This window comes from Lutra lutra, chromosome 5 (genome assembly GCF_902655055.1).
Source record: "Lutra lutra chromosome 5, mLutLut1.2, whole genome shotgun sequence".
Lineage (NCBI taxonomy): Eukaryota > Metazoa > Chordata > Mammalia > Carnivora > Mustelidae > Lutra > Lutra lutra.
The window spans coordinates 59,211,966-59,236,359 of record NC_062282.1 but is presented as its reverse complement, the minus strand read 5'-3'; the positions used below and the strand labels follow the sequence as shown (position 1 = coordinate 59,236,359).

The 24,394-nt window shown below is 52.3% G+C and overlaps 1 protein-coding gene across 1 annotated transcript in view; it reads left to right on the top strand.

Moving 5' to 3' along the window:
- The window catches only part of SLIT3 (slit guidance ligand 3), a 595,819-nt gene that overhangs the window by 566,243 nt on the left and 5,182 nt on the right, over positions 1-24,394 (top strand). Inside the window, exons 28-35 of the mRNA XM_047731238.1 lie at positions 974-1,113; positions 4,278-4,371; positions 9,171-9,308; positions 10,968-11,208; positions 13,108-13,238; positions 21,459-21,613; positions 22,815-23,100; positions 23,841-24,046. Coding sequence (XP_047587194.1) covers positions 974-1,113; positions 4,278-4,371; positions 9,171-9,308; positions 10,968-11,208; positions 13,108-13,238; positions 21,459-21,613; positions 22,815-23,100; positions 23,841-24,046 — 1,391 coding nt within the window. The remainder of the gene's footprint in view (positions 1-973; positions 1,114-4,277; positions 4,372-9,170; positions 9,309-10,967; positions 11,209-13,107; positions 13,239-21,458; positions 21,614-22,814; positions 23,101-23,840; positions 24,047-24,394) is intronic.

Sequence of the window (24,394 nt, the reverse complement as noted above, 5' to 3'; positions counted from 1 at the left end):
CCCGTAATCCTGGGATGTGACTAAAGCTGGGCAGAGGACTGCCAAGGTTTGAGGTTTTGATCCAAGAGATGTAGCGCTTCAGAGACAAGTTAAGGGAATGCATCGTGCAATCCAGTGTTTTGAGCGAAGCTCACCAGAGAGCCTCGGCGTGGGCCGGAAAGCAGCCTCCCTCCCCGTCCGCTTCTCCCCCAGAAGCTGGAGGGGTCCCAGAAGTAGGAGTACACGCAGGGAACAGTGGCATCCCTGAGAAAGGGTAAGGAGGCCAGATGTAGAAGTATCTAGAAGTGAAGCTAGCTAACATGTTCTGAGCAGTTTCTGTGTGCCAGGGTCCCACTAAGCCTTTTATTTGTGTCATCTCCTCATGCCCCACAACCACCACGGGGGAAGGTTGTACTCCCCCAGTCACTAGATGTGGAAACTGAGACATGGAATTTAATTAATTGGCCTAAGGTCTTATAACCAGGAAGCAGCAGACCCAGAATTCATTCCCGATACTTGGCTGCAGATCCTGATCCTGGCCACCGTGTCCTATTCCTGCTTGAGGTAGAAGGCCTGTCCTTGAGTAGAAAGTCACTCGGAGGGGGAATGTGTGTTCTGCTGCTTCTCTCTCTGTCTACAAACCACTACCAGAGAAGAGCCAAAGGAAGACAGCTGGAGAATTTAAGCTCTCTCCAGGAAACCACTTCCAGCTGGGGGCTGGGGTCATGGAGGCAGGCAGCCATCCAGGGCCAGGGGATGGAATATTGCCCAGAGACAGCAGGCTAGATGAAATGACCTTTGTGGCCCCTAAGGGTCTCCCTGCTCAGGACCCCAGGGCTTCAGGTAGACCGAGTGCTGCCTGGGACCTCCATCCAGAGAGAAACCTGACTAATTATCTCCCCCCAACCTTCTTTTCTGCCACCCCAACCCCACCCCACTCTCTGACACCCCCCCGCCCCCGCTCCCCTCCTCCTCTTTCCACACATCCCCAAAGCTGCTCCTGCCCTCTGGGCTTTGAGGGCCAGCGCTGTGAGATCAATCCAGACGATTGCGAGGACAACGACTGTGAGAACAATGCCACCTGCGTGGACGGGATCAACAACTACGTGTGTGTCTGCCCTCCTAACTACACGGGTGAGGCCCCCGGCACCTGCACACGGCGGCGGGCCAGGGTCATGTGCTAAAGAATTCTCTTTTCTTAGCTTCTTTCAGGGTCCCTGCCGTCTGCCCCCACGGACAGAGATGTGAATCCCCCAAACCCAGTGCTGTGCCAGGAGGGGCTTCCCAGAAGCCCTCTTGGCTTGTTGGCCCCTCCCACCCCTCCCCCGCCCACCTCACCCACCCCACCGGGCACATCCCTAGCTCCTCCTCATTTGAATCAGGTTCCCAGGGCACTTGCAGCTGTCTGCTCCAGTGGCTGATGGCCACCCCCTCCTTTGGGAACCCCGGAGAGCCAGTGCTGGTTGAGGCCAGCGAAAGGCCTTTGCTTTCCATTTCTGCTTTGTTCAGGTCTAGTCTGCTTTCTCTGGAAATTCACAGCTTCTAGACACTCTGCTAGGAGCTAAGGATACAAAAATGGCCAAGACAAAGTGGCCTCTCATAAGAAGCTCATTGTCAAGTAGAGAGAGACATGTAGAAAGAGAATACAACACCTGTAAGCCCCCGGGGAGTCTTGGGATCACAGAGGAAGAACCTAACCCAGACAGAGAATCCAGGAAGGCTCCCATAAGTCATTCATCAGTATCCTCATGCTACCCATCCACCCCTAACACACAGCACCTCTATGTCCTGTATTGACAGCCCCCTGATGAGAACAGTTACATAGACTAGATGATGAAGCAAAATGCCACCCAGTGACGGGAGCACAGCCTCCTTTGTTGTAGGAGCAACCCAAAGTGGCATATTCAAGAATGCAATTCCATAAATTCCATGAGTTCTTTGAGGAAAAGCCTCCAGGAACGAGAGTTGGAGCGGCACTGTATATAATAATAGTTTTCTTCCATATGACACAGAAGCAGCGCACTAAAGGTTCCAACAATTCTTGCTTGGAAGAATGCTGATTAACTTTGTTTAACCCTGCAAGTCCTAGATGTATCTGAAGTCAGAGCTTCCCTCCTACCCTACTCCAGATCTCCTTCCCAACACAGACATTGTGTGTTGCAAGAAACGTATTTTAGGAAATAGCAGCCCAAGGCAAGGATGAAAACAAGGACCGGGCATCCCAGGGACAGCTGCAGCCTGTCCTTTTGGCACCTGGCTTGATATCAGGAACGAGGTAGGAGATGAGAATATACAGACAGTGATTAGAGGCATTCTGAGGCCATGGAGAAGGAAGCCAAGTAGCCCCCAGTGCCCTTCGGGGCCCTGTGCCATATGCAGACCCCAGCCCGTTAACCCGGTATCCCCCAAGTGCACTCTTGGGACTGTGGTAGAGCATGCCAAGGGTGACTGAGAAAACACTGCTACTCCTCAGCCTCCTGGGTCCCAGGAGAGGCTCTCTGATGGAGAAAAGTGCAGGGAAGTCTGCTGACGGTGTCCTCCTCTATATCTTCCACCTTCCCAGAGCAGAGTTGTAGCCAAGAGTTAAGTTAGAAATAGGCAACACTTATAAATCTACTGTATACAGACCACTGAATTAGCTATAAGGGATACCAAGAAGTCTAAAAGTATGCTCTCAAGGGGCATCTGGTCTACCTAGAGGAGAGGAGGCGTCATATAGGGTTAAATTGTTGGTCCAGAAGAATCCACTTGGTACCAGAAGAGAGACAGTAAAAATCCCAGCAGTTAAAAAGAGAAGGTGGGGGCGCCTGGGTGGCTCAGTGGGTTAAGCCTCTGCCTTTGGCTCAGGTCATGATCTCAGGGTCCTGGGATCGAGTCCCGCATCAGACTCTCCGCCTGCCTCTCTGCCTACTTGTGATCTCTCTCTGTCAAATAAATAAATAAAATTTTTTTAAAAGAGAGAGAAGGCAAAGCAACTCAAAATAAACTTTGGGGCAAAGGAAAGGCAGTAGGACTGAATTTATGGTGGGCAAATGAGCAGTGGTGGGGGGACTAAGGAAACATTTATTGAGGTGGCTTCCTGCTAGTGGGATAGCACGGCCTATGTCTGCAGTTAACTAAAATGCATCTCTGCCTAAGAATGGGATGCCATGGTTCTCTCTGTCTTAGAAAATGCCAGTCTGACACAGATGACTGTCTGTCTCTCTGGGTCTCCCCAGGAAGTGAGGAAAAGGAAATGCCTTATAAAGAACACAGCAGCCTCTATGATCTTGAGAGGCTGGCAAAATGAGGATAGGGTAGGGGTCAGCTTCTCCGCATCACAGCACAGAACAGACACTGGGGCTGTGTGTGTCATCCATTTCTACCCCAGCCACCCTCAGACCTTCCTCTGCCCTGTCCCAGAAGCCCTCACTGCCCATGTTCCCGCCCCCACCCCCGAAAGAAATCCCATGGGTGACATTTTCCTCTCTTAGGTCACTCTCCACCTGGCTTACCAGCTGGATTTAGGGGTGCCCAGAGCTCAGGAGCGCATCTGCCCCTGCCGTCACCCTGCTGTCCCATCTCACTCTGCTCCACATTCCCAGAGAACATCTCAGGTGGTGTGAGCTTTGGGGAGCTTGTGTGCAAGCGCCATCCCTGGGTATTTCTGACCCATTAGGCATTTCTCGGCATGATGACTTTCAAAGGGAGTGTATCCAGAGACCTCAACTTCAAAATTCCTTTCATAGTTTCTTCTCTGAGAAAATCCAGGGGGGCTTACTTGTCTACAGCAGGTGGACTCTGCTGCTAAGCCACATCCACTCCTCCAAGAAGCCTCTGAGTTTTCACGGCATTTACCCCGTGGTCACACTTACATCTCTGTGTTACAGTCATCTACTAATTTGTAGATCTGCACCACCCCCCAGGCCATGGGGAGGACAAGACTAGGTCACTGTTGTGTCTCTAGTGCCCGTCAGGGTGTCTGCCACATGAGAGGTGCTCCATGAATGGATGTGGAAGGAGAAATACAATTAAGCATAGCCCAAGGTCAGGGTCTGGCATCCTGTGGTTTCAGCTGCAGCAGCCTGTGAATGATCAAGTGAAACAGCTGAAGGATGGTGCTGTGACAGTGTCCAGGGGAATCCTCAAGTCTTCCCAGTGTCACTGCTACGGAGACCAAGGCAGGGGTACAAGAGAAAGAATGCGCCAAGAGAGCGAATGCAGGGCGCCTGAGATCCACGACCTCCTTGGGGGCTGGATGGATCTGACCTTCTAGCCAGGGTCTCCCAGGCACCTGACCTTTCTACCCACCCCCACAGGTGAGCTGTGCGATGAAGTGATTGACCACTGCGTGCCCGGGATGAACCTCTGTCAGCATGAGGCCAAGTGCATCTCCCTGGACAAAGGATTCAGGTAAGGCTTGGCTTTGTGTCCCCAGCAACACAGGGTCCTGGGGTCTCTGCCTCTAATGGGGTCCTCTCCATTCTCTCCCATTCGTGATCTCTCTCTCTGCCTGTTACTCATTCATTACTGTGTGCTTGTATGTGCCTCTGTCTCTGTCTCTTTGTGGTTCTCTCTCTTTGTGAGTCCATCTCTCTCTGTGTAGACAGACAGACAGATGGAGATAAAGATATCCCCTTTCTCTTACCCTCTCCTTCCCCTCCTTCCTTGTCTTCCCACACCACCCCCCAACCCCAGCATACTTTCCTCTCCAGAGCTAGTATGATAGAACAAGCCCACTGAGGAAGCTGAAGGGCATTTGCTCATCTTCCTTGAGTGTCTCCTTCACAGCATTCTGCTCTCTGTGGCTCCGGAGAGGTTGCCAGCTTATGTACCTGTGTACGCTGGAGTGGGGTGGAGGACGGGGAGGGGAGAGGGGACACTGACTCAGTTCAACAGTATGGCCGTGGGTGGCGCTGTCTCTACAGTGAGCAGCAGAGCCCAGGGGAGATTGGAGCACTCAGGAGCAATTCTAAGGGTGGAAGGAGTGTCTGCCTCAGAAGGTACCAGTTCCAGAGCCTGAGAATCAGATGACACCCCAGGAAATCACTCCCAGGCTCTGTCCCTACTTCCTCCACAACCCCTCTTTCATGAAAACATGTACCATTGCCTCTTCTGGAGAAAACCATGAGATCCTTGAGTCCTGGGATAGACTGACATCAGTAGGAACATCCTAGAACTCTAGGGCCAAGAACAGTCTCCCCTAAATCCTCTCCCAAAGCTGCCTTGCACACACAGTTGGCTCCCCTCATCCCCAGCAGGCTCTGCCCAACACTGGAGAGGTGGCGGGAGCCTCTAGCGCCAGTGAATCTGGGGGAGCATGCAAAGGCCAGAACAGCTGGGGGCATCCCACATGAGCCTTCAGAAAGATATCAGAAGTGACTCCACAGAGTCACCCCTAAAGATGAGAGATGTGGGTCTGGAGCTCCGTGCCTCTGCTGATGAGTCTTCAAAAAAAATCCTGACCAGCCTTCTGTCAAGTAGCATCTCCAGCCTCTGGAGCAAAGCTCATGCTCTGGGTCTAGATGGCTCCAGGATCTGTCATCAGTCTGAGTGTGTCCAGCTTTCAGTCATAAGGCAGAAGAGTTCCCAGACTCTGGGGGTTTTGAGACTATAATGCTATGCTGCAAAGCTTAGCACTTCATGGAAACCCAAGATTTTAGAAATTCTGAGGCTAATGACAATATTAAATCACAGAACCTTAGGGACTTAGGAATTGTGCACTCTTAGATTCATAAATCTCTCCAAGACTTAAGAACTTGAGAAATCTTGTGATCCTAGAATCCTAGGAATCGTGGGTTCTGGTTGTTGCCCTCAGTGAGCCGACCCTTCCGTCCTCAGATTCTCGCTGTGGAAGTGCCACGGGTATTGTGAAAAGTTTTTGATTCCCTCACTCTCGAGGCCCTTGCCATGGACCTGGGGGAGGAAAATCAGACATAAAACCAGTGTGTAGAAAGAAGGCATTTCTGGGGCCTTCAGTTCTGGCTCCGAGTGCTGCCAGGTTGCTGAGGAGGGGAGAGAAGAACGCGCTAAAGCAAAGGGAAGCCCCTACACACTTTAGGAGGTGAGCTGAGATGGGTGGGATTTGAACAAGCTGAGGGAGCGGGAGAGGGTCCCACCAGCAGCAGAAGGGTCTAGAACAGGTACAGGTGAGAGAGGGACATGAGCATATCTTGTCCAGTATTTTCCTTTCCCGTTTTGACTTCTCCAGCCTAGAGCTCATCACCAGAGAAAATGCTAGAGGCCTATTAGGGGCTCTGGTTTTGCTGACCCCAAAGGAAGCTTCAGTCCTGCCTCCTGCCGTGCACGCACCCTCATTCAAATCCGCCCTATCTGCTCCTCTCCCCTCTGAGAGGTGCCACGTGGGCTCAGAGGTAGCTGGGCTGCTGGAGTGTAAGTAAGGGTGAGGGAAGCCTCCCAACCCCCAATCCCACTTTTCCTACTCCTGGATTTGCCTTCAACTCAGAGCTGCTCTTTAACTGAAGGAAGAGGCCAAGGGGAGGAAGAGACACGTAAAACAGACTTGAACCCAAACCAGAGCAGTCTGGACCAACAGGCAGAGTGCTCTGGGTGTGCCTACGAGGGGCAACAATGGTGGCCAGGCATCTGAGCTGTGAAGACGAGTAGAAGACCCAGAGCTGGAGAGCAGATCGGGGGCATTCCTCAAACTCAGAGGACGCCGACTTGACAGAGCATAGTGAGCATGAGAACTGGTCGGAAGTGGCCCATCGGGGTACAGGTCTGGGGTCGGGGTGCTAGGGACTTGGGGCCAGAGACAGGATCCTCTGGTACTGGTCCTTAGAAAGCTCACTCTACTGTAGCCAAGGCCCCTTGAGTTCTAGGGGGAATATAGAATACAAAATAGGAAGAATCTAGAACATAGAAGGAAAGCAGTCTAATTCTCAGTATCTTGAGATGATGTAGTTACGCACAGTGTCTCCCAGCATCGTGAAGAGGGCTATAGCCAGCTCAGTAATGTGGATTTTATTAAAATGCATTTAAATCAAACACCCCTTCTCCCAGTGCAACATGTCCTAATCTTAGTCCCCTCCCTTCCCCTCCTCTCCGCTCTCCCCTCCTCTCCTCACCCATATCCCAAGGCAGGCCGCAGGGACAGTAATAAGACACATGCAGCCAATGCAATGTTGGCCTAAGTTTGAAGATGTTTATCCTTGAAGATTTCCTCGTGTGATGCTCTAATGAGGACACAACAGAACAGATAAAACCATATACCTATCTGTGATATAAACACTGAAATCGTAACGTACCAAACCTGGAAGATAATGAAGCACATTGCGCATGTCACCATGTCACACTGCGCATGAACCGAGGCAGTCAGAATGACAGAAGCACGTCACAGTGATTACCACGCGTGGAGGACTTCGCCTGCGTCAGGCACGCTGGCCTGTCTCCCACCACACTCCGCGGTCTCCGGCTGTTAAAAACAACTCTCCGCTTGCTAGGCCGGGGCCAGGTGCCGCGAGCTGAAGCAAGCCGTCCAGGCAGTCACACGCAGAAACACTGGGGCTGCGAGTCAGTCCAGGCCTGACTGGTTTATTAGCTACATCGGGAGACTCCGATGTCCTGGGACCAAAGAGATCACTTGGTTTTGCTCCCTTGTCCAGAATCAAAAAGTTCTATACATAACAAAATCATCTAAGCCTTATTACACTTGAGAAGTAAGGCAACGGGGAAACACGGGAGCACATTAGGGAATGCACGTTATACCCCCAGATGCTCCTCTAAGCAGATGAAGAAGTGGTGGGCGGATCCTTGCTGTGGGACGCGAGGTGCAGGAACCAGCAGCAGCGGCATCCCAGGGACGCTTGTGCAGCATGCTGATTCCCAGGCCCCACCCAGCCGCCCTGATCAGAAGCTGCACTGTAACAGGAGCCCCGGGGCTTTGTTGGAGCAGCACAGGTGTGAAGAGGGCTGTAGCGTTGCCAGGAAGAAGGACAGGCGCACACTCGCCCCCAGACCTGCTGTCTGCGAGGGCGCACGGCCTCCAAGTCCTCATGGAGACCTCCTCGGCCACCTTGACTCCATGCCTCCCAGGCTGGACCTTACCCTGCAAGGACTGAGCGGCCACTGCTGCCTCAGAGGGGCTCGTGCAGCTTGAGTTGTGCTGCAGGTACTTCTAGACAAACGCCTCCAGGGGCCAGGCTTCACACTAGCGGGTATACTGAGCCCGTGCCCCACCCCCACCGAGAAGCTTGCCCAGTTGGTCTCTCTAAAAACCTGGGCGGAGTGAGGGCTATGACATCAAAGTTGGCATTTTCTGGGGTAGCAGGAGGCCACATATTTGAAATTTACCCTGCAGATCAGTAAAGGTGAACAGGTCAGATTGTAGCTGATTCCAGTTTCTGAATGCAGGCTCAGCAGATCCTCAGGCGCTGGAACTTGTCCTCCTCCAGCAACACCCCAGACACAGAGTCTTAGCCAACCACGAATCCACGGCACATGCCGTGTTCTGCCAAGCAAGCCCAGCAATGCCAGGATGCACCTGTGATTCCACAACATCCACTCCTACAGGAGGAGGAGCAGGGAGAGGAGGAGGGAGGACCATCCCTTTGTCCTGTGGCTTCTCGGATCAGGCTCCTCTGTCCCAGGTGTATTCAGAGGTCTTGCTTCCCTGGCCACCTTGGCCACCCGGCCCACCTTCCTCCTCTGACCTGGGTGGGCTGTGGTTACTGTTTATACTCGGCCCAGTGGAATTCAGCTGGCGGGCCCACAGCAGTACGTGGGCTCCAGGCCTGTAGGAGGCAGAAGCGCCAGGAAGTGTTGGTGTTGGCGTGTGCCTATGTGTGTGTGTCTCTGCCCCTGTGAGCAATGCAGTCCCTTCAGGTCTGTTTCGTGCTGGGACTCTGGCCAGTGTCACCCAGACAGAGGAGCCCAGGGCTGCGTGCTCCAGGTGCACGCTCTGGGGGGCCCTGTGTGCAGCTGGGCCAGCAGGTGCTGGGGCTGCAGCGCCCACCCTTCTCCCTGAGTGCAGCCGCCAGCTCCTAAAAACAGGAGCCCCCACATGATGTAAGCAGACATCAGCTTGTGGGAACCCTGAGCCCACAGACGGCTGGTGTAGCCAACCGTGGGCCGGGCTTCAGGGAGCCCTTGAAAAATGAGAGGGACTTAGGAATGTGGGTACCCAGAGAAGACAGGAGGTCCCCTGGAAGCCACCCTGGCCCACAGAACAGCCTTGCTCTGCTGCATTCCAGATGCGAATGTCTCCCCGGCTACAGTGGGAAGCTCTGCGAGGTGGACAACGATGACTGCGTGGCCCACAGGTGCCGCCACGGGGCCCAGTGCGTGGATGCGGTTAACAGCTACACGTGCATCTGCCCCCAGGGCTTCAGGTATGGCAGGGGGCCCCCGGGAAGGAGCCCTCCGGCTGGGGGACTGGCAGGCTAAGGCAGGCAGAAGGGAGACCCACTCCTAGTCAGTGCTAGCCTTGGGCCTCCTGGGTGTCCTTGGAAGGTCAACCCTTCCATGTCTGAGAGCAGATGCTGTTAAGCCCATGTAATAGACAGGAGAGCCATCCAGGGCAACTGTGCGGGAGTTAGGATGCGGCTCACGTGATGTCAAGCTTGGGCGTGATTCCTTCCAACAGAAGATGCTACCGTCTTGGAGCTCAGCTTAAACGGTAGGGTAGTCACATGGCCACAGGGGCGGGGATCTTCTTTTTAGGCTAGAGAACAAAAGCATTTTTGTACCCTAATGGTAGAAAAATGGAGGTAAATGGGAAAGCTTGGGGTTAATCACTGGAATCAGCAAAGTAGGAAGAGAAAGAGGGAATGGGAGGCACTGGCGGGTGGTCAGGAGAGGTCCTTGGGGTATGTGGTCGGAGACGCTGGGTACCAGCCCTAGCGCCCACACTGACTGGAATGGAAAGGTACAGGGGGCACTGAAGGGGCTCCAGGGACCAGACTTAAGGTGGGGGGGGGTCAGTTTGGGGAAAGTTCCGTATACATTAGTACTTGCCGCACGGCATAAACACAACCATGCAAATGACCCTTGGTCACAGACTCTGAGAAGGAATCATGAAGAAGTCTGGTTTTTCCAAAGCCTGATTGAGACCATCTACATGAGGCTTGTGAAAATAGACATTCCTGAGCCCCACCCCACAGCTACTAAGTTGGAATTGGGGGGCGGGGAGGGGGGGGAAAGGGGCTGGGAATCTGCACTCTCTTTTAATGTCTTTATTTTTTTTTTGGACTACATTTTTTTTAATTTTTTATAAACATATAATATATTTTTATCCCCAGGGGTACAGGTCTGTGAATCACCAGGTTTACACACTTCACAGCACTCACCATAGCACATACCCTCCTCTTTTAATGTCTTTAAATTCTGGTGAGATACGTGTAATGTAAAATTTTCCGCCTTAACCATTTTTAAGTGTGCAGCTCTGTAGCATCAAGTAAGCCAACCACCATCCATCTCCAGAACTTTTTTAATCTTGCAAAACTGAAACTACATGCATTAAACACTAACTGCCCACTCCCGCTCCCTACGGCCCCTGGTAACCACCATTCTACTTTCTGACCCCATGAATCTGACCACTCTAAGTACCTCGTGTAAGTGGAACATGTGGTATTTGCATTTTTGTGACTGCTTTATTTCACATCCTCAAGGTTCATCCACCTGTAACAGGTGTCAGAATGTCCTTTCTTAAGGCTGAATAATATTCCATTGTATGTATGTGCTACCTTTGTTTAGCCATTCCTCTGTTGATGGGTGAGAATCTGTGCTTTTAACAAATTTATGCCAGAAGATTCTGATGACACTGAAATTTGGGGACCAGCACTCTCCAACCTCGTTATTGTAAAAATGGGGAAATGGGGGCTTAGAGAAGGAAAAGGACTTTTCCCAGTTAGTGGGAGGGCTAGAACAAGCCCCAGTTCCCATCTTTTTTTCCTCTCTCTGTTAGTGGCCCTCTGGGCAAAATAACTCTGATTGTCTCTTCTCACTGTCCTCCCCTCATCCCTCTTCCATCTTCTCTCCCCTCCTCCCAGCGGGCTCCTCTGTGAGCAGCCCCCACCCATGGTCCTGCTTCAGACCAGTCCCTGTGACCAGTACGAGTGCCAGAATGGGGCCCAGTGCATCGTGGTACAGCAGGAGCCGACTTGTCGCTGCCCCCCAGGCTTTGCCGGCCCGAGGTGCGAGAAGCTCATCACCGTCAACTTTGTGGGCAAAGACTCCTACGTGGAACTAGCCTCTGCCAAGGTCCGGCCCCAGGCCAACATCTCCCTGCAGGTGCGCCTCTCCCCAGCATGCCCCCAGGTTCCGTCCAACCATTCTGAGAACCACTGCTGTTTTAGGACAACTCCTGACTGGCTGTCACCGCAAATGGCAGCCCCCATTCCCAGCCACATCCATTCATTTACCTAGAAAATAATCACTCAAATATTATATGTCAGACACTGTGCTGGCAATGGGGCTTTGGTGGTGGGCAAGACAGACTGAGCCCCTTGTCCAGAGAAAGATGACAAACAGAGGGCCGGTGCCAGCCCTGGGTGTTGTGAGAGCGCGTGGGTGCTCCCAGGGGCTCCCACAACAGAGATCCTCACCTGCTGGGAAGAATGAGGAAGGCTCCCCAGAGACAGTGATAACTAAACTGAGATCTGAAGGATGAGTAGGGGTTTGCCTAGAGAAGGCTAGAAGGATGAGGGGATGCCCTTTTCACCTGAGAGATCAGTATGTACAAAGGCGCAGAGGCACAAACACTCGGGGCGTTTTTTAGGGAATGGAAAAACATTTAGTAGGAACCAAATTCTTTTCCAGCTAACTTCTTTCAAGTTCCTTGCCTGTGGACCCAAGCACATTTATTCCAAAATGCATCTCTGGGTGACCTAAATGCTTCTGAGAGGGGTGGAACGGGGATGGAATGGGGTTGAGACGTAGCAGGCCCCTGCCTATCAGCTTGCTGGGGAAGAAGAACCCCAGAGACACAGCAAAGGGATGCAGGCCAGCTGCCCCCTGCCACGTGGCACTAACTAGGGCCCTGCTCTCCTTTCACTTATGGCCGCACTGACCCAGCTTTAAGCTTATGGCAGAAGTATTTATTCAACACAGATCTGTCGAGTGCCTTTGTGTCCAGGCCCCTTGCAGTGGTGAGGCTGCAGAAACGCACAACGTTCAGACTGCCTTGGCTTTTGGAGCACCCAGTGCAGCGGGCAGGCCTCTGAGATGAGGGTTGACCCTGGGCACTCACAAGGAGGCGGCTCTGGCTACCGTCCGCCTCTCCTGCATTCTCCTCCTTGCCCTCCTGCCTTCCCCTCTCTGTCCCACCGACCCAGGCACCTGAATGTTGGGTCCCAGTTAGCCCGTGCCACAGACATCCAGAGGTCCCGTCAGACCATCTGCTCTATTTCCAGTCCTTCAGGCTGCACTTGTGCTAGGTGGTGGGAGCGGACAGGCTGGTCAGAGGATCCCATCCCTGCAGCACGGTGCCCTCTGGGCAGCAGACTCTGAGGGGCTCTCCGCCCGGCACCACATTAGAATCACCTGGAGAACTCCTAAAATTATCTTTGCCTGGGCCCTGCCCCCCAGAGATTCATCTGGAGTTGATTTGGGGTAAAGCCTAGACACAGGTGTTTTTAAAAAATTCCCCAGATGACTCTTACTTAACACAGTGCCTCGCTCATAGTAAACACTGAATGCAACGGCCATTGTTAGCATTTTGTTCATGATTATTATCATACTTTATACAGAGAGACTGAGGCCCTGAGGGGAGCAAGGATTTGGGTGGGATCACATTGTATGCTGGTGGGAGATGCAATTAGAACTCAAGGCTCCTGACCCAACCCCTACCACCCGCGCACACAATAAAATACATGATTATATATTATATATATGCTATATACATATGTATATATATCTTATATGTAATAATCTAATGTTTCTGTACATAAATAAAGTGGCACATAGTGGGTCCTCAGTAAATAGTTACTGAATTGAATTGCTCCATCAGCACTTGCTGGAGGGTAAGTATCTGCGCTCTGGGAAACTCCCAGACTAGACAGAGGAGGAAATGGGGACGTGGATTCAGATCTGGGGTTCATCCAGAAGATGCCCTCTGCAAGAGGTCTCTGTGAGGGTGGGGTTGGGGAGGCTAGGCCTCAGGGGAGCCCTAACCCACATGCCTCTCTCCAGGTGGCCACGGACAAGGACAATGGCATCCTTCTCTACAAGGGAGACAATGACCCCCTGGCGCTGGAGCTGTACCAGGGCCACGTGAGGCTTGTCTATGACAGTCTGAGCTCCCCACCCACCACGGTGTACAGGTAAGAACCACAGCGCCGCCTGCCAAGGCATGAGCCCTGAGAGGAGAGGCCAGGGGCCGCTCTGAAGCCGCACCTCCCTGCCCACCCCGCACCCCCCCCCCACCCCACTTTCCCCAGCTCGGAGCTGCGGGCGGGACGGGGAGGAGCGATACTGGAGGAAGAGGCAGGACACGAAGGCCGACCCCCGAGGGGAGATGACACCTCATTACCATAAGATAAATGGCCAGCTGGCTACTGTGCAGGAGTGCGCGCGCGCCAATGCGGATGAGGCTGCTTAATGAGCTGCCCTTTTCAAAATGTCATCCTAATCTTTTATTAGTTTAAGAAAGAAAACAGGGGGAGATTAGCTTGCAACTCAAGGGGAAGACATCCCAGAGCACAAGGGAGCAGGACTCTTCCTTAAGTGACTTTCAAACTATTCTGAAGGATGGTTTTTCCCCTAAACTTCAGTCTTTCCAATAGTCACCCTGATTTTTCTGTAAAACTATAAAAATACGGCACGTCAGCTGTCCTGTTCCATAGCAGGCTGCTTTACATCAGCTTTTAAATCCGCGCCCTCTTTCCTTTCAGCTTCATCTTAAGTCATATCATTGGTGAAATCACAGATATGCTAGTTCAGTGTTAGTTTTTTTTCTACTCCTCAGTAAAATAAATACTAAACTAATAAATTAGTTATATTTTTGTAATTATTACAAAAATCATGATTAAAATAAGAAATATTTGTGTTACACCTAAAATCACATAAAAACTGTCGGTGGCAGGAGAGCCATTTCTTGGGGGGGAAAGCACGTATATGAGAGAGACCACATCTGGAGGCCAGCCTTCCCCTCTAGAAGCCAGCGCACATTCACTGGGATTGGGGACGGGTAGCAGTTTACAGACTTTTTTCCCAGGAGCTAAGTCAGTTATGCAGTCACAACTTTATACTGAAATCAAAATATTAAATACGCAGAAGCAAAACTGTCCCACAGGGCTGAGAGGGAGCAAAGTTTCTTCCCTCATACTTACTCTCATGAAGGCCCCCCAAAACAACTCCCAGCAAGCCCAGTTGAAAACCATTGGTTTAAAACCAGTGGTTCTCAAAGTGGGGTCCCAGAGCATCAGCAGCCAGGAACTTGTCAGACATGCCCATTTTCAGACCTCATCCCGCACCTACTGACAAGCTCTGGGCTAGGGCCCAACCATCAGTTTTAAGGAGCCTCCAGGTGGTTCAATGCACAAGTCTGAGAAGTGGCATCTTACACAGGAAACTTTCCTGGAGGAAGAGCCTTTTGTGATGGGTCTTGAAGAAAGGGTGGAGTTTACATGAGCAGGGAGAGCAGGTGGGCGAGCAGGCCGGAAGAAGAGCAATGACAAGCCTAAGGGACAGTACAAAGAGCTGGACCAGACAGAAGGTACACAGCAGAGGGTAGGTGGAGGGAACCCCAAGCAGGTTAGGATGGTGGGCTACAATGGACACCAGGAGAAGGAACTCACCTCAATGGCCTCAAGAGTTCCCTAGAGTCAGGGCCTCCCAACGTCTGTGTTCTTGGAGCCACTGGTCATGGTCATAGGCCTGTGGTGTCACACACGTCTGAAAGCCTATATTTAAAATGGGTTTGTTCCAAACAGTCTTCTCTGTGGCAGGACTGGTGGTGCCCCAGTAAAGTGCTCTTTCACACACTCTGGAAACGTCTCTTTCCTCCCCTGTGCACTGTGCATAATCGTAGGATTCATTTTGGGGGGTGCTGTTGAGAGCTGGGGGTGCGAAGGTGCTTGGCAAACTGAGCCTTGACATGGGCGTGTCTCAGACAGAAGGTGTCACAGAAGAAGACTTCAGGAGAGGTTGGGCTCTGTCCAGAGCTGGGAGCCCATGCCCCACACTGACATGAGCTGTTAAGGGGTGATGTTGTCGGTGAGAATGCTGGAACCCTTTGCTAATGCCTGACTCGGGATGTGAGGAATGAAATGGGAAGCTAGAGAATTCTCTCCTACAGCCCTCGTCAGGGAGCCTGTGGGCTGAGGGCTAGTGCAGGGCCCCAGGGAGACCCCAGGCTCTTTCTCTTACCTGTGGGACAAACCCAATAAAGGATGCCCATGCCTAGGTCTGCGTGGCAAGCCTAGGGACAGACCCTTAGTGTCCTGCCACTCACAATCCTAAAGGACCCAAGTCTCCAGAAATCCTGTATTTAAAATGGGTTTGTTTCTAGGCTTCTCGGAGGCAGCACCCACCGTGCCCCAGCAGTGTACTCTTTGACTCAGTAAACATCTCCCAGGCACCTCATGTGGGCCGGGCCCTGCACTCGGTATGGGGGACACAGAGTTAAACAAAACACAGTCCAGAAAAGAAGGCAAGTGTAGAAACAAGCAATAGTCACAGAAGCAGAATTAAATAGGTCTCCCAGAAGACACTGGCACGTGCTATGGGACATCGAAGGAACAGACATTTCTGTTCAGAGAACGGGGGAAGGATCCCTGGAGGAAGAGGTAACATTTGAGCTCAGGCTGGAGCTGGGGCTGACAAGCATTTCCACAGGTGAAGTGAGAAGGCCCTGGGCAGGGGGAGACCCTGTCAGTATGCAAAGAAGCCATGCTTAGGGGCTGGGGTTAATGGAGAGCACAGAGTCACTGTGGTGACTTCTGGCCACCTAGGAAGGCCTCCTCAGCCTCAGGGCCAGGGTGTCAAACCAAAGCTGATTTAATCAGGGGAATTGGCAGATTGCAAAATTCTTCCCACTGAGGCCCCATGGACAGCCCCCAGTGAGAATGAGAAGTTAGCACCCCCAGCAGGGATTTGTAGGCCTGGAGCAGCTGCTTTCTGGGCCGCCATCATGGGGGTGCCTGATTTTTTTCATCTGCCCAGCTGTAGTCACAGGTGGGGGTGCTGTACTTCAAGGTCCTACCCTGGGCTCTAGGGCAAACACACAGTAAAGCCTGTCTGAGCCCCTACCTGCCCCAGAATGGGAACAGGCTGCACTATTGCTGAGTTCTGAGACTTGTCAGAGGGAATTCAGGCATTATTTCCTACCAGCGAGGCCAAGGGGCCAAGTAAGGTAACAGACTTGGGAAAGTGGACTATGGTAGCCTGGAGAGCAGAGGCTTTGTCCAAAGGGACTGCTGACCTCAGCTCCAGCAGATGCTGCCATGTGGGAATGCAGGGCATTAAGAGAAGCTAGAAACCCGGGCTTTCTATGTGAAATAGCTCTCAGTGTTTAAATGTGGGCCACAAGGCAACTCTGTTTAGCCCACAGTGCAAGCCCCCTGAGTCTTAATTACCATAGTCCCATCCACTGCCAAGGTCTTTTTCTCCCTTGCCCCTCCCCACAAGTCCCGGGCAAGCGTCATCACTCTTATTTTAGGGATGAGCTGCATAATGCTCAGATGAAGTCTTTGGCCCCGTAGCACACAAGCCAGTAAAGTGGCAGAGCAGAGTCAAACCCAAGTCAGGTTCCCACCATGCTGAGGCATGACGGCCAGGGTAAGAGAGAGAGAGAGAGAAAGACCATGCAGCCACAGTCCAGGAGTTGGGGGGTCAGGGCAGGGGGCTGGTGTCGCTGCCCTGTGGTCTTGATGTCTCAGTTTACCACTTAACGGAAATCCCAGGGACGATTTGGTCCTGTGAGGCTCTGTCGCCACCTAGTGGCCACAACTCAGCATCCAGGTGAACATGCCCAGTACCTGGAGGAATGATGATTCATTTCACAGTGGAGTAGGGTCCTGTGGCTTAGGATCCTGGGTTTCAGTCTTGCCTCCACCACTTCCACTTTAAGACTGTGAGCTGAACACCTTAAGTCTCTGAGCCTTAGGCCTCATCTCTAAAAGGAAAAAAAAAAATTGTACCTCCCCTGTGGGGGTTGTTAGGGTTGAGTGAGAGAATGCAGGTCAAGTGCTTAGCACAGAGTAGCACAGAACATGTGCCTGCTATTGGTATTAAAAGCAGAAGAGGGGGCGCCTGGGTGGCTCAGTCAGTTAAACGTCTGACTCTTGATCCCAGCTCAGGTCTCTATCTCAGCTCGGGTCTTGATCTCTGGGTTGTGAGTCCACCTTGGCAAGGAGTCTACTTTAAAAAAAGCAGGGGGGAGAGAGGCAGGAAGGAAGGATGGATGAAGGAAAGAAGGGAGGGAAGAAAGGAGGAGGAAGGAAAGAGGGAGGGAGGGAGAGATGGAGAGAAGGAAGAAAGGAAAGAAGAAAGGAAGAGGGAAGGAGGAAGTAGGAGAACTCGAAGTGTCCTCATGCCATTCCCAGACAGGAGCCACCCAACTATCTCTGACACGTCCAGTGCTCTCCACCTCCCACGTGGTGCTGGTTCATCTGGCCCAGTGGTTACTGAGGAAGACTCTCAGAGCCCAGTTGTCTCCCCTGTAATCCCTACATCTCTCTCCAGGAGACTAATTATGGGGCTTGGAACCTTAGTAGAATCCTTTCTTTTAGAGTTAACAGCAGATAGTTTCGGGTTGCTTTTTGGGGTTTTAGTCTGCTTTACCCCAACCTTTTTTCTTAGAGCAGCAGAGCCATTTTTCTCATTTACTTCAAGGGCCAAGATTACAAAGGAAAAAACAGTGAGAAGAAATGAAGCCATCCTGATTTATGAGATGGTGGTGGATAATCAGAGCCTGTAGCACCACCTACCCCAAACCTCCAGGGACCTGCAGTCTGAAAACCACTGGCTTTAGGCATCACCTCCAGGAGACCCTAACAGAAATGTACCAGGAAGGCATCCTATTGACCCAGGAGCCCCTACTGGCACAGGTTATGGGAGATTTGGATTTGGAACAAGCCCTGACTTTGAACCTCACTTCTCCCACCTCCTAGCAATGTGTCCTTGGTCAAGTTATTTAGGTTCCCTCCCTGTAAAATGGGGCTCATGAGTGCCTTCCTCAGAGATGGTTATTAGCCAGTGGAAACAGAAACCCAAAGCCCTGGGCAGCTGGAAGGTAGAAGAGCTCTTCTAGGGTCCATGAACCTGCTCCCCGACTTGGTCCCTCCTGCCACACCCAACTCCAAGCCCAGGGTCAGGGTGGAGGAGATCATCATTCTACCTTTGAGTGCTTGCTAGGTATCAGGAACCATGTGCTGTCCATCAGAGCATGGCGAGGTCGACCTCTGTGCCATTGCTGGAGTGTGGAAATGGAACCTCAGGTCTACAGAGTGGTGGGATTTGCCCAGGGTACCTCAGTTGGAAGGCCCGTGTGAGAGCAGATCTCTCCAACACCCGAGCATGAAGTAGCAGAAGACTATAGCAGGAGGAAGGGGCCTGCCTAGGACTCCCCTTGTGGGAATCAGAGGAGGCCTTCCACAGACCCAAACAGCTGGGGCACTGGGGAGCCTAGCAGTTACTCGGGGGCGGGGGTAGGGGGTGGCCTCACGTGCTCTCTGCTCCTTCGGCTCCTTCCAAACCACTGTCTCCAGGCTGGGGCCCTCAGCGAAGGCGTGCCAGGGCCTGGGCCAGCACGTGGAGCCCAGGAAGGAAGCAAGCAACGGGCTTGGCGCCCGTGGCCAGGAAGGGGTTAGTGGTGTATGTTTGTTCACTGTGTCTGTGTGTTTATAACAGCTGCCTCAGACTCCCTGAATTTTAGTCAGAAGGGAATGCCAAGACCACCCACCTAGAGCTCTGGCCTCTCTACAGCTCCATCTCTGACAGGTGGCTGCCCAGAGTTAGTCACGTGGCTCAGGGATGGGGAGCTCATTCAGGACAGCGTCAGTTTACCAGATGGTCTGGGGACACAGCTGCATGTTCTTGCATGTATGTTTAAAAGCTGCGTTAGGACTCCGGGTCAGAAGCTTGTAGTCTCCACACACGGGCCTCATTCCCCCCACCCACCATCAACTCATCTGCGGGAGCACGGGTCTCACCCTTTTCCTCAGCTCACTACTTAGAGCAGTTAGAAGCTGCTGGACTAGAACAGCTCTATCTTCTTATGACTTCCTGGCTCCCCATCACAAATGAGATCCTCCAGTGGACTCTTAGCTACCACTCCACCCCTGTTGCCCTATTTCTTGACCTACCCGTAGGCTGACATATTGGTCGTGAGCTCTGTGAGCATCTGTCCTGTTTGCCACTGATCCCTAGCACCTGGGACAGTGTGGCTCAGAGCAGACATCCAGCAGGTGGAAGACAGACGGCTGGAAGGGTAGATGATGGATGGAGGATGGATGGATGGGAGAGAAGAGAACGGTCATGATGGGTTTGGGAGGGTCCTGCACCCCTGCATGTCCCCCTCAACCAGCACTTTTTCACAGAAATCAGCAGCATAAGAGCAGGAGTCGCTAGTTTGCAGGCAATGGTGGGTTCCTGCTGCTGTTAACAGACCAGCCAACACTACTGATGATGGTCACATTTTCCCAGTGATTTACAGTCTATAAAGCACCTTCAAGTACCTCCTCTGATTTGCTCATCACGCTAATTCTGTCAGGTTGTCCTCCCCCTTTTACAGATGAGGAGACTGAGACCGGAGGGGTTCTGAGTGGTCACGGGGCCGCCAAGGAAGGGGCTAGGACAGACTCTGCTTTCTCCACTCCCCCCTACGTGAGCCTCTCTTCCCCCAAATATTTTCCTCACCTCTCTGCTGAAACTCCCTTCAGTCGAAAAGGGCTGAGGAGGCAGCTGAACTCTGCCCTCTCCAGTCAGATGGCCGTGGTGAATGCAGAGGCCCCCTCTCCACTTGAGGGCTCAGAGAAAGAGTACCTTATTTCCAAATGCCTGTCACCTGCACTCAAGGCTCCCTCCCAGCCCCGGCCAAGGATCAAATAGCAGAAAGAGCAGAACTTTGGGGTCAAAAGTTTTGCCTATGCATTCTCTTTTTGGAACATATTAGCTGGATGACTTTAGACAAATCCTTTCACCTCTCTGGGCCGCATTGGTCTGATCTGGGAAATGGGGTATTGATGCCATTGACAGAATGATGGTGAGGGTGCAGAAAGAGCAGAGAGCCATTCAGCACGATGCCTGGCTCTTGCACCTTGAGGCCTCATGAGCCCTCACTGGGGGCTGCTGGGACTGAGGGAGGCAACGCAGGAAAGAGCGTATGTGTGGGCTTTGAAGCTAGACGGACCTCAGTGTACAGTCCTGCTCTAGTTGTGGGGACCTAGGAGCATTATTTGAACTCTCTGACCTTCTGTCTCCTTGTCTTTTGTAAAGATTTTAACTATCTATCTATCTATCTATCTATTTTATCTATTTATGAGGGGGGCAGAGACAGAGTACCTATGGCGGGAGCAGAGGGAGAAGCAGACTCTGTGCTGAGCAGAGAACCTGACGTAGGGCTTGGTCCCAGGACCCTGAGATCATGACCTGAGCCGAAGGCAGACACTTAACCAACTGAGCCCCCCTAGGCACCCCTCTTTCCTCGTTTCTGTAATGCTGTAAACATGTGAAGCAGTGTTATGCGGTATTACTAATCCACTTATGGTCAGCATACTGCTGGAGGTACAGGAGATGAATTAGATGGCACGAACTATTGACACTTTAATTGAGAGCCTTTATTTTTCATAGGTACTAGGAAAAATATAAATCACCCTGAAATATTCTTTTCATGGGCAGGAGTCCTTAGAACAATGCTAGCTTTATATCCTTACTGATGCTTATGTTGGGAAATGGAGCAATTGAAGAAAAACACGTTAATAATGGTCCTAGTGGCATGCCATAGAGGAAATATTGAGAAGGCGGTCTGAGGATGAGTTTGCTTAACTCTGTAAAATCCTAGAAAGAAATGCAAGTAATTGAATGCATGACATGGTCGTAGACTGGCTCTTGTACTGGAAGGGGGGGAAAATGCTATAAAGATACTACTGGATCCACTGAAAAATTAAAATCCAGCCTGAGTAGATACAAGTATGTTACCAATGTTAAATTTACCAAAGTTGAAAATTGCAGTTTGCTTCCGTAGGAGAATATCCATGTCCTTAAGAAATGCACACTGAGGCATTTTGGGATAAGGGAAAGGTATGTAACTTTTAAAGGATTCAGAGTGTATATATGTATATACATCTACATGTATACATGTCTATGGAGATAGATGGATATGGAGACAGAAAATTCAGGATAAAGCAAGTGGGGCTAATAGGAGAATCTATGGGTACTGTTTCTACTTTTGCAACTTATTTAAGTTTTAAGTTATTTCCAAATGAAAAATATAAACAAAACAAAATGCTAGGAATGCTGGCCAGGTTCATGGGCCAGCGCCTGGCTGTGGGGAGGCACCCAGCAAACCCTCTGATTCTCGCCCCTTCTCTCCTGCCCAGTGTGGAGACCGTGAATGATGGGCAGTTTCACAGTGTGGAGCTGGTGATGCTAAACCAAACCCTGAACCTGGTGGTGGATAAAGGAGCCCCCAAGAGCCTGGGAAAGCTCCAGAAGCAGCCAGCAGTAGGCATCAACAGCCCCCTCTACCTCGGAGGTAAGGCCCTTTTCCCCTCCCATCCTCATCACCTCCACCTCCCACCCACCCTCTGTGCTTGGGCACCCACCCCGGCCTGGCCGGGGTTCTCCCGATCTCACCATCCACTGCCAAAGCATATCAGGAAAGGCTTCCTGGAGGTAGTGACAACCAAGCTGATTACCCTAAAGGGTAATCAAATAGGCAGATCATGGCGAGGAGGAGAAGGAGCGAATATAGGCTCCTTCTGGGGAACTACAAGTGGTTCAGGAGACAAAGATGATGGGAATGGTGGGAAAAGGTGAAGATGGAAAGGGGTGGGAGGAGATGGGAGGTCAAATCCAGGCCCTACTATCCACAGACTTCAGGTCACATTCCCTCTGCTCTGCCACCACGTCAAACACTGTGTGGCTCAGGTGACGTATGTAGTACACGTTTGAGATGAAGGTCATACAAAGGCCGAAAAGGAAGTAGCCATCTGTCTGGCAGAACCTGGGCCTGAAACGCAGCCCAGGGCCTGTAATTCTCAAAGGGTTATGTGCAAAAGAAAAAAAAGTCACCAGAGCAGCTTGTTCAACAAAGAGATTCCCAAGGCCTCCCTGCCAAGGAGACCCCTCTAAAAGGCTCAGGAGTCTGTACTGTTAACAGCTGATCCAGGTGCCAGGGGCCCAGAGAAAGCCTTCCATCAAGATCAATCCCAGAAAGGACACAGTTTCTCCCCCACTGGAGATCCCCAAAGTTCCACAGAGCAAGGCTGCTCCCCCAAATCCCTTATCTCCCAAACTCTAGCTCTCCCACCCTATGTTCCGTGGGGCTGTGACAAGGGGCAGGGGAGGTCTGGTGGGGACAGCAGAGGAATGGGATACACCCTCCTTCCCCTGCCTGGAGGGGGTGGTCCTCCTCCGTCTAGCAGGTGTGGCCCTGTGATGAGCCAGACATTCTTTTTCTAAAGAAGTTTGAAGTAAGGGTTTTGGGGGAAATTTTCTATACTTAAAATGAAGGCAGCAAATGCACGTTTTTTAAAGAGTTAAAGTACAGGACAAAGGCTAGGAGCCCTTGTGTGGCTATGGGCCCAGGTTTTGGTCCATTCCCTCCATCTGAACAGCAGATGCTCAGAGCTGTGAGCGTTCAACTCTGAGCACCCGGAGCCCTCCTTCACACTCAGAGGGACTGGTGGGCAGGGGAGGGTCTTCAGGCAGCTGTCCCGGCACCCCTCCCGCAGGCATCCCCACCTCCACGGGCCTCTCGGCCCTGCGCCAGGGCACAGATCGGCCGCTGGGCGGCTTCCACGGCTGCATCCATGAGGTACGCATCAACAACGAGCTGCAAGACTTCAAGGCCCTCCCGCCACAGGCCCTGGGAGTGTCCCCGGGCTGCAAGTCCTGCACCGTGTGCAAGCATGGCCTGTGCCACTCCGTGGAGAAGGACAGCGTGGTATGCGAGTGCCACCCGGGCTGGACCGGCCCACTGTGTGACCAGGAAGTCCGGGACCCCTGTCTGGGCCACAGGTCAGTGCCCTGCAAGCCCGGGCTCCCCACACGGACTCAGTCCCTGCCTGTAGCCCTTCCCTGCCCAAGAAGCGGCACTAAGGAAAGCTGGAAGGACTGTGGTCAGACGGTCTCCAGAGCCCATGTCAGTGTGACTGCTCAAGCGGGCAAGAGCTCACAGAGCCAACAGCAGGGCCCCCTTAGAGACAGTGTGTGAGCACCTTGCTGAGAGCAGCTATCTCCGTCAAGTGGAAGGACAGTGAGTTTCAGCATCAGTTTCTCCATCTCGGAGATGTGGGTGAGACTAGGTGCAGCATCAAAGCCACAGAGGAGAGGGGATCGTAGAAGGTAAGAATGATGTCAGGTGTAAAGCACTTATCCCCATGCCTGGCACCGCGTGGGTAGGTGGGAGGTGCTGGGGGGAGGGGTGTACACTCGTGACATTGTTATCAATTAAGATGCCAGAGCAGTTACAACATTTAGAGAACGCTTAGCTGCTTCGGAGCAAGTACCTGCCACTTGCAGAGGGGAGGTGGCAAGCCAGCCAGCCTCGTGGCCACAGCTGGCAGCGGACTTGGCGCGATCTGAGCCTCCAGCAGGTCGGATGCTGCTGCTCAGCCCCTGAGCTAGCAGAGGGCAGACTAGGGGATGGAGAAGACCTACGAGGACCCACTCTGAGCCTGGGCCTCGGCTGCGGTGGACAGAAAAAAACCTCTGCAGCGCTCTGCCTTCCCCTTTCTCATTCTGTCCTCTGCCAACAGCTGCAACCACGGGAAATGTGTGCCAACCGGGACCTCGTACGTGTGCAAGTGTGCAGAAGGCTACAGCGGGGCCACATGTGATCACAAGAATGACTCCAACGCCTGCTCTGCCTTCAAGTGTCACCAGGGGCAATGCCATTTCTCCGATCGAGGGGAGCCCTTCTGCCTGTGCCAGCCTGGCTTCAGTGGGGAGCACTGCGAGCAAGGTGGGTTCACTGTGCACAGGGGAGGGGGACCGGAGGCGGCCATGGGAGGCAGCGCTAGACTGTAGCTCCAGACTGCCGACAGTCCAGTTCTAGCCCAGAGGCTACATCCTCTTGCACCTTCATCTTGGAAATGGGGTAACGCCCTCCCTCTCTGAAGCAGTTGTCCACTGCGGTGTAACTAGCCCCACAACCCCAGGGATCCAAGCCCTCCTCCTTACCCTCCTCCGTGACCTTGACCCGTGGAGTTTGTTCATTTTGAAATAAGCTCAAAAATAGGAAAATTAAAACTGAACTGTATTAAAATTCAAATCTACCTCCCCCAGGAGGGCTTTTTTTCCTGCATGGAAA